General features: G+C 41.0%; 1 protein-coding gene across 1 annotated transcript; it reads left to right on the top strand.

Moving 5' to 3' along the window:
* The first annotated feature begins 4,202 nt into the window (after positions 1-4,202).
* On the top strand, positions 4,203-10,274 carry fibpa (fibroblast growth factor (acidic) intracellular binding protein a). Its single transcript, XM_048232255.1, has 10 exons — positions 4,203-4,837; positions 4,924-5,122; positions 6,338-6,464; positions 6,587-6,687; positions 7,192-7,325; positions 8,155-8,263; positions 8,396-8,459; positions 8,638-8,724; positions 8,839-8,936; positions 9,893-10,274. The coding sequence occupies exons 1-10, from the start codon at positions 4,753-4,755 to the stop codon at positions 9,960-9,962; spliced, it is 1,074 nt and encodes a 357-aa protein (XP_048088212.1). The 5' UTR covers positions 4,203-4,752; the 3' UTR covers positions 9,963-10,274.
* Positions 10,275-10,530: the final 256 nt, after the last annotated feature.

Genomic DNA, 10,530 nt, shown 5'->3' on the forward strand with positions numbered 1-10,530 from the left:
GGGGGCTATACAGTGGCCAGAAAGACAGTACTGAAAGTTTGGAAACAAAAAGCTAGTTGACCATGTCATTTTTTTCCCTCACTTGTGTAATTTAGAAGGACAGGCAAAGAGTGAGAGAAAGAGAGAGAGAGAGAGTAAAGAGACAGGGAGGGTATAGAGAGGGATTTGGGAGGATTTATAGTGGTTAATCTCCTCAGGGAACTAGGGGGGAATTGCAGTAACACAACTTATCAGAGCTGACTGGTGCTTTAAAAAAAATACTTTTTTTGCACAAATGTAAATCAATTCAGCCACACATATATATGGAATGATAAAACAGTCTTAAAGTAATGGAAACATCTGTTTGGATACACATGATATCAGATGATTTGGGCCATTGTATGATCATAAGGATAGGAGGATGACTGAATCTTTGCTTTCTTCAGTCTAACACGGAAACAGCCTCAGTGCTGTCTGAATGTTCTCACAGTGTTGTTTCAATTCATGTTCATTTTTGATTTTCTTCCCTGCATGTTTTTGTTGTGAGTCACTTCTGTTTTTAAAAACAGCCAGCAGTTCAAAGCAGACTGGCCATGGGCTGTTTGAGAGACTGAAGGGCACATACAATATTAATGAACGGTGACTGATGCCCGATTTTATTTTTGTCCATGTACTTAAAATATTTTCACATACCCAAGCCTCCAGTAACTGGGGTGCTGTTTATTCATGCCAAATGCTATTCGAATGAAGATTATCTGTAATATATTCCTTATTCATTTGTCAGCACACAGCTTATACAAGCAGATGCTTTGTGGCTAACCGGATGTAAGAAGTCTGCTGTTGATGTTATTGCAATGGCTGTTGGTGCATTCAGGCAACTTCTCATTAAGCAGAGAGACGGAGCCTCATTTAACTACAGTGGGGACATGCTTGGCAAACACAGATTAAATCAAGCTGAAATCATTTCGTGTTTAGATGTAGTTTTTGTAGTAATTCACTGTGAAATGTTAGTCATGTGGCAAGTAGTTGACTTTGGTGACAGAAAAATCCTGGCAACAACCACAGTGATCTTCTCAGGAACTCAAGCTGTTGGATGTTTTGGGTTACACTGCTGGTCTTCCAGCTGTCCAGGGGTATTAGATCCGAGCCAGAGAACATGACAGAACAGCAGAGCACATTGTTCTCTTGGTGTTATAAATGATTTACTGGTGATATGTTCCTATGTTAAAAAATGATTCATCAATAATTTACCTAGAGAGGTGGGCTTTCAAATAAAAGGATGTAAAAGTAGGCTGGTTGAGAGCCTACTATGTATAGAGACTGAATAGTTTGAAGCACTTTACAGTATGTGCTTGTGGCAGTACATGCTGTTTGGCAGTCTTGTCCATGTTTATATTGTAACACAAGAAATATTCATGTGTTCAATGCATGCACATTCATATGCATGTGTGTGTGACAGAGAGAGAGAGAAAGAAAGAAAGAAAGAAAGAAAGAAAGAGAGAGAGATGTAAAAGATGCAATGGTAGAGCCAAGAGGTAAGAAAGGAATTTGAGTCAATTAACCCTTAAAGGAGTACCGTCACACCGGTGTGACGGGAATGTTGAGAAATGAACATTCTAAAGAATATCTGGGTTCATTGAATTCAACATAGAATTTTAGAACCTTCAATTGTTGCGGAACTTACAATGTTCAAAAACCTACACCTTTAAGGGTTAAGTACTGTACAAAATACAGTAAGAATGACATGATTTGAAAAAAGCAGATTTGCAATGGATCTGTCACTGTGGCAAATTAAATTACACAAAATAGTGACTTACAACAAAAGGATGGCTAAGCAGTTGAAATAATGCGATGCACACATGATCAATGGCTTCTGCTACAATACTGAATGGCTGTAACCCTATTACCTCAACCTGTTCTTGCACTGACATAGTTTTTTATATTACCTTGTCTACATTATACTTTACTCTCCGATTCGTCCATATTATTTATGCTGGTCTCTAGACCTTATTATTGCACTGTTGCACTGTTGGACTAATGTTGGACTACTTTTTGCACCTTCACCATGACACTCACTCTCTTGAGCACCTTACCATTCACACATAAGTAAAGGACTACTGTTGGACTACTTTTTGCACCTTCACCATGACACTCACTCTCTTAAGCACCTCACCATGCACACATAACTACAGGCCCTGTCACTACAAGCGTCTCATGCTTGATCACCAAGATTTTTTACATTTATTTATATAGTATATTTAGTATTTAGTTTTGTTAGTTTTTCTTATCTCCTGCTGTCTCTATTGTACAGTGGAGTTTGGTTATATGTTTATACTTATACTTATATTTACCATTTCTGCTGTAAGTGCATGTTGTGTGTGATGTCTGTATGCTACTGAGACCCTCCTGAATTTCCCCTCGGGGATCAATAAAGTATCTATCTATCTATCTATCTATCTATCTGAACTTGTGTGAAAATAATTCAGCTAGTGAATAGGGCATGCAACAAGGAGTTGAGGGCAGTTGTTTAGCACCAGAAAAAGATACGTTTCCAAACTTTCAGTACTTTCTTTCTTGATCTGTGATTTCCTCCCTGGTTCAATACAGGTAAAAATTTCAAATGTATTTCTGTCATTACACTCAGACTAACAGACTGCTGTTAGGTCTATATATTAGCAACAATATACAGTAGCAACAATGAATAGATATATAATATAATATAATAGAATAGAATAGATTGAGCTGGAAGGCAAACATGTGGCACACATTGCTGACAACTATCTAACACATTCACCAATTAAACCAAAACAGACTCCCTTGGGCAGCCGTGGCCTACTGGTGAGCACTTCAGACCTGTAACCGGAGAGTTGCCGGTTCGAACCCCGACCAGTAGGCACGGCTGAAGTGCCCTTGAGCAAGGTCATGTCCACCTAACCCCTCACTGCTCCCCGAGCGCCGCTGTTGATGCAGGCAGCTCACTGCGCCGGGATTAGTGTATGCTTCACCTCACTGTGTGTTGTGTATGTTTCACTAATTCACGGATTGGGATAAATGCAGAGACCAAATTTCCCTCACGCCTCACGGGATCAAAAGAGTATTTATACTTAATATATGTATGTTGGCTTATACAGAGAGGGCCGGGGAGGGCCAGGGGGGGACACTTGGTAGAAATGTAGAGTAGATAACAAGCAGTGGTTTAATAAAAAAAATATTCATGATTAGCCTTCACCTGCCAAGTAGACCATGCCCTACATTTTATGCACTTGGAACATGCATTTCAAACTGTTTTATCTAAAATCTGCAGCTTAGTTTCATGTTTTTGTTAGTGGCTGCACTGAGGTTCCATTATTTTTGTATCCAGTACATCCCCAACTGCCCACTGTGGTCTTCTGATGAGCGTCTGTTGTGTTGACCAGCCATAAACGCTCGGTCAAATTCCTCATTGGTTCCTCGTTACACCCAGTGTTCCTATGATAGTTTTTGGTCTTTCTAGAGGGGTCTAAAGATGATCTGTTCAGCTTAATCAATTGTAGGAGTTATTGTTTGTTTATTTTCATTATTGATTGTTATTGACATTATTATTATTATTATTATTATTTTTACTTTTTTCATTTCTTCCTAGTCTTATGAACTTTTTAATGTTAATTTTTAGGTTATTTTTTTTTTTTAACTAGGCCTATTGTATTGTGATATTTTGTAAGTTGTTTTGGACAAAAGCGTCTGCTAAAATCCATAAACATATATGTAGGCCTATAGCACCAGAAATCTTCATGGAACTCTGTTTGCAGATTTTAGCTTTAGGCCTACAATTGTATGGACTGTACAAATCAAGGGAGTGTTATCTACATCAGTGATCCAAAAACAATTGGCTCAAGCTGTACAGCAATACACTATCACATTTCTCACTTATTTGATAATATATGACATTCATGCATCATGCAATGATTGAAGAGAAATTCACACACAAATAAAACACACACACACACACACACACACACACACACACACACACACACACACACACACACACACACACACACACAAAGACATATGGGGTCACCCTGTCATAAGAGGCTGTGCATTTTTTTTTTTTACTCTTTATCATTATAAGGGATATCAAGAGAATGCAAAATTCACTTAAAGATACACTCAATTTTTGTTTGGTGATAAGTTATCTGTGCATTTTTACAATCTGTTGATAAGAAACTGCATGAAATATTTGGAGGTCACTTGAGATGACGTCAACAAAAATGGCCATTTAATACGTCGAACGCGGAAACATGGGAATCATGTTTATTTAAAATATCAATCGAAACATTGTAGTAGAACATTGACTCGGTAGTTATAGAATTTGTGCGGTAGCCTACTTCGTTGAAGACCTATTACGTATGCGTAGATTTTATTCGACGAGGCTCTAAAATGCCTTGTTTTTGAACAGATGTCATACCAGCTAACGTTAGCTTGCTAGTTGAACGTAAGCAAGTTATATTGCTAACATACCTTTTTAACTATAATTTATAATTCTGTGTTGGATTTCCGATGGCTGAAGTTCTTCATGTCAGTCGTTGTCGCGTGTCTTTTGTCGCTCCTTGTTTGTTGTAGGGAAGCCATAAACTTGTGCAAAAACAGTGGGCCCGGCAACCAAACAAACATTAGTCCTAGCCTACTACAAGCTTGGTTCTGATGCCACTAGGCTATAACTAACGCTTAGATAAATTTCATTAATACCCGTCCTTCGAGCAATAGTCCCTGTCTGATTTAGCTACAGCCACGATGTCTGTAGAACTCGATGTATTCGTTGGGAACACAACTATAATGGATAAGGAGGTCTATCAGTTATGGCTCAATGGATACACAGGTAACTTACCATACACATGCATAGAACTACTTTACATGTCACTGCGTGAGATTCTGGGATATGTCAAAGCTCACCTTCTATTACAGTGAATGATGCCGTGAGGGTGCGAATGGAAGGAGGTGTACTGGAGGAGTACGAGGCCAGTGCTGAAGTACTACTGAGTGACACCATGGATCAGTTTAGGACCTTCCAAATGTGCGAGCGCCTTTTGCACATCCCTGCCAAATTGGCCAATCAGCTCTTATTCCAGATTCCACCTGATCGCCAGGCCATGCTCATCGACAGGTTTGGAATTCTTATTGATGGCATAATGTTTTAAGGGTTCGAACCCTGACCAGTAGGCACGGCTGAAGTGCCCTTGAGCAAGGCACCTAACCCCTCACTGCTCCCCAAACGCCGCTGTTGATGCAGGCAGCTCACTGCGCCAGGATTAGTGTGTGCTTCACGGATTCACGGATTGGGATAAATGCAGAGACCAAATTTCCCTCACGGGATCAAAAGAGTATACATATACTTATACTTACTATACATGTTGTCTTGTATTTAGAAGTGGTATAGAGATTTTCCTTATCTAAGTTCCTTATATTGATGTAGTTGGCCAAGACCAGGTGCCCCTTCCTTTGTAAACATCAAAACCCCTATACATCTGTGGGTCAAAACATTTCGCATAACCATCATAAAAATTTCCTGTGACTTGTGTCGCAGGAGCCCTTCTCTTAGTCCAGTCCAGGCAGTATAACCCTAATTCCGCCTCCGCATGAGTCTAGGGGAAGCTCAACACCCTGTTACCTTGTGGTCTGTGCCTCTTTGGGCTACTGTTGATTGATGCAGAGAACTTGGTCAGGTCTCTGCTAATTTGTCCTACTCCCTCTAAGTTGACTATGACAACTGACTGATAATTTATTTTATAAATATATTTATAAATACTTTTTTGATCCCTGAGGGAAATTTGGTCTCTGCATTTAACCCAATCGGTGAATTAGTGAAACACAAACAGCACACACTAATCCCGGCGCAGTGAGCTGCCTGCTACAACGGCGGTGCTCGGGGAGCAGTGAGGGGTTAGGTGCCTTGCTCAAGGGCACTTCAGCCGCGGTCCCACTGGTCGCTGCTCGAACCGGCAACCCTCCGGTTACAAGTCCAGAGTGCTAACCAGTAGGCCACGGCTGCCCCAACTGTTCCCTTACTGTGAAATAGCCTATATCCCAGACCTAGACAAGTGATCTTACAAGCTAATCCATGTCAATTGTTTCATCAGTGAGTGACCGCAATGTTTTTGCTCATCTGTGTATGATTGCACATTCTTGCTCCATTGTTAGCATACCAGCCACCAAGTAAACAAGAAGCAGTGTATTCTCAGAGGGAAAATAGCCGTTACCTTTTAGGAAATGAAAGTAGACTATGACAAAAAGAACAGAATTCTTTTAGTGTCTGAAACAGGCAAGATTGGTGTAAGGAATACATAGGGCTTTCGGCTCTACGGGCAACTGTTTATTTCAGGTACTATGCCTTTGATGATGCTTTTGCGAGAGAAGTGCTGGGCAAAAAGCTTTCCAAAGGAACCAAGAAGGACCTGGATGACATCAGCGCCAAGACGGGCATCACATTGAAGAGCTGCAGACGACAGGTTAGGCCAAGTTACTGCTATTCGAGCAAGATATCATCCTAAATCCTCAAGGCTATTTGGACAAAATCCATTTTCTGACTTGTTTCATTTTAATCACTGTTTGTGTTTGTGTTCCGTTTCAGTTTGATAACTTCAAGCGTGTGTTTAAAGTGGTGGAGGAGCTCAAAGGCCCTCTGGTGGAGAACATACGGCAGCACTTCCTGCTCTCGGACCCGCTGGCCAGGTGAGATGGGCTCGGCGAGCCTCTGAAATCCACATCTAGAAGAACCCCAAAAATACCAGAAACACCTTTTGATCTCTGCATTACTCAAATATCTGGGCGGAAAATGTGGAGGAGTGAGTGCACTTGTTTTTGCTGCTCACAAAGATGACTCATTTTACAGAGTTTCTCTCTTAAAATAGTCACACTCTTAACTGTGAACACAGACTTTCTCCCAGTCTACAGTAGATAGAACATACAGTAGTTAAAGCCCAAAACCAGAGCACATCAGCACGGTACACGATTGAATCTGCACCCTACATTTTCATACAATTATAATACAATATAATATTTATTTATTTATTAATTTGTGTGCATTATTCCATAGCTGATGTGCATGCCAAAGCAGCTATAAAATACACAAGCTTATGTGAACCCAGTAGATCCCCTGCCCTGTTCTTCTGTAATTCTTGGGGTTTCCATACTTTCATTCATTCATTCATTCATTTTCCTATGTTGTGTTCTCAGGGACTATGCTGCTATCGTGTTTTTTGCAAGTAATCGCTTTGAGACGGGGAAGAGGAAGCTGCACTATCTGACCTTCCAGGACTTTGCTTTCTGTGCTGGTCAGCTAATCAACAACTGGACTTTAGGATCTGTGGGTGAGAATCCGTTGGTGCACCTTTCTTGTTCAGATATACACTAGAGAGGTGTTTTAGTGCTAGAGGTAGGGGATTTCCTACAGTGGCCAATTAAGTCTATTTACCATTAAAAACAACTTTCAAAACAAGTCACAAAGCAACCTTTGTGGTCAAAAGACATCACCAACAGACAGCCTTCTAGAGGATTTCACTGGGGTTATCAAGCAGGCACCTTCCTTCATCTGTGTTGAATTAGGCCCATGCCACCTCCAGAAGGCTCAGCAGTGGTGTCTAACGTTAGACCCACCCCCCCTCCACACTGATGGTGGGTTCTAACAAATACAGATACATTCTTTGGTCATTTCTCTTTGTTGCTGTGGCTGTATATGATCCAATCAGCAACATAATCAAACAAACCGCAAGCCCTTGATGCAGAGACCCACAAATACCAACACATTTTTCGGTCATTCCTCTTTGTTGCTATGGCAGTTTATGATCCAATCAGCAACATGACCTCCTAAGTAGTTGTGGGGAAGCTATGTATGAGACGAATAACCATAATGATCAAGATGTTGACCAAAATCAAAATGTGATCACAACATGTCTTGGCCTGTGCAGATTTTAAGTGATTGCGTTGACTCGGACATTGGTCCAGCCAAAGACCCATAAGCTGTGTTGGTACTAGCATGTCAGAAAACATAGAAATGTGTATAGTTTTGTATGTAAAGATTTTCTGCATATAGAAACAGTAACAGAAACTGTTTATATACAGTATCCTTCAGAATCTGAGTCATTATCATCAGCTTTTCTTTTCTATCAGTGTTTAATCAATGCTCACTCTGTGTCTCAGATAACTTGGCAGAGGACATGGATGTCGACCTTGATAAAGAGTTCCTGCAGGATCTGAAAGACCTAAAGATTTTAATCACTGATAAGGATTTACTGGACCAGCATAAGAGGTGTGTGTGTGTGTGTGTGTGTGTGCGTGTGCGTGTGCGTGTGTGAAAGAGAGAGAGAGAGAGATGGGTATCTGTATGATCTGTCTGGATAACACATAATTAAAGCCCATCTATCTGCCTCTCACTCACCAGTCTAGTGTGCACAGCTCTCCGGGGCAAAACAAAAGTTTTCAACGAGATGGAGGCCAATTTCAAAGTGAGTCAGTGATTTCTTAGCAGCTTTCATGTTGTGCCACTCCAACTGTTATGTCAGATATGTGTTTTGTAGCAAGTGGTGAAATTGGGGTTTCTTGGAGGAATGCCAACATTTGTCTTACTCCGCAGTGCGTGTGTAGCTGATGATTCGTAATGACTAAACTTCCTTTCTTCCTCAGAATCTCTCTCGAGGGCTTGTCAACATCGCTGCCAAACTGACTAACACGAAAGATGTCCGAGATTTCTTCATTGACCTGGTAGAGAAGGTGAATATTTTTGTTATGGACTTCGGTTTGGCGTTGAAAGACTTGACAATTGGTGTTTTTGGGACCCTACACTGGAGCCAGTGTTCTGACAGGGTGTTCTGTGTCTCTATCCAGTTTATTGAGCCGTGCCGATCTGACAGATGGACCACTGTGGATATGGCGCTCTACCTCACCCACTACACCAACTCCGCGCATATGCTGGACTCTTTCAGGTCAGTACAGTCTTTACGTTTTGGGAACTCTCTTTCTGGTGATTTTGTGAACAGCCTCCATGCTGTTTGGCAGTATAGTAACAGATAGTGTTTGGCTTCTCATTGCGGCTACCAGTAGACAACAACTCAGACACAGTTATAGGCACACAAAATACAGAACATTTTAAGTTTGTCTTTTGGTCATTTTTCAAGTGACATGTCCGTGATTTCTCACAAATACAGGAATGGGCCACGAAATAGTCCTTCCCGCTGATATGAATATGAAAAGCTTTGTGGGTTGCGGTGAGCGTGTTGTTAAGCTTGTGGTCAGAGTTGACAGGAACCCAGTGCACTGACTCACGCCCCTGATGGGGAGGAGCTGGGCAGCCTTGCGCTGCATCAAGCCAGCAAGAAAGTGTAATGAAGGGATCTGCTCTGAGACCTACAAAACACCCAGCTTAGTATACCACATACCTGTGTGTGTGTGTGTGTTCGTGTGCGGTATCTCTGTCTCTGTCTGTGAGTGTGAGGAATTGTGTGTGTGTGTGTGTGTGTGTGTGTGTGTGTCAGTCAGTCAGTCAGTCTGTCTGTCTGTAAGTGTGTGTGTATTTGTGTGAGTATGAGTGTGAGGGATTATGTGTAGTGGTGAAATGTGTTCTCTCACCAGAGGAGGTCACTGTGTGACACATCATGTTCCCCTCTCTATGCTAACCTTGTTTCTGGCCCAGTCATTTATCCAGCCAGTCTGCCTGGAATGTGGTTTGCTGTTTACACAAACTCTGCACCACTCACAGACTCAACAAAGACATATTCATCGCCCACACTTATGAAACAAGAACCTCACATGAAATTGATTTACGCAAATAAATGTACAGTATTCAGAGATTTTTTTAAATGTTAATTTGGAGCACATTAACATTATGAGCTGTTGATTTCAAACTGAAATGAATGCTGTTTTTCTTTCTCTTTCTCTCCAGGTACCAGGCCGTTTGGAACAGGTACATGGGAGTCATCAAAAGTTGCATCTTAAGAATGTACCACGACTGAGAATTCTGTTGACTTTTCTTGGCCTCTCTCCGTCTCCCTGTGCACGTGCCCAATTTGTCTTGTGCTCGGTACTGTAATTCCTCCCTCTCTGTCCCGGAGTTGCACTCCTCTGCTTCTCCTTGCTTAACCCCAAACTCAATTTCTCTTCTCTAATCCCTGTTCTCATGGATTCCTTTGCCAGCTGTCCTTCTGTTTTTTTTTTCTTTGCTCTCCATTCGTGTGTACTGTCCTCATGCTCAGTTCTCACCTTTTCTTCCACAGTTTTCTTCCACTGTTTGTATGCTTGTAAATAAAGTCTATACGTTTTGTACAGTTTGTATTCTGTTTCTGTTTATGAAGGGTTTCTCATGACTCACTTATCACCTATTGCCAATTATGTGTGTGTATGCTTTTTAGTGCTATCTTTTTAAGGGAGAAGACAGCACTTGACATACAGTGTTAGTTACAAATACAAAGCAAGTTTGAAATACATTTTTGGGTAAATCATAACTATTAATAAGAAGACTTGACACTTTGGTCATGTATTTTGTGAAAATATTTTCTTTACATTTTCATGAAAGAATCAGAC

Source organism: Alosa alosa, chromosome 21 (genome assembly GCF_017589495.1).
Source record: "Alosa alosa isolate M-15738 ecotype Scorff River chromosome 21, AALO_Geno_1.1, whole genome shotgun sequence".
NCBI lineage: Eukaryota > Metazoa > Chordata > Actinopteri > Clupeiformes > Clupeidae > Alosa > Alosa alosa.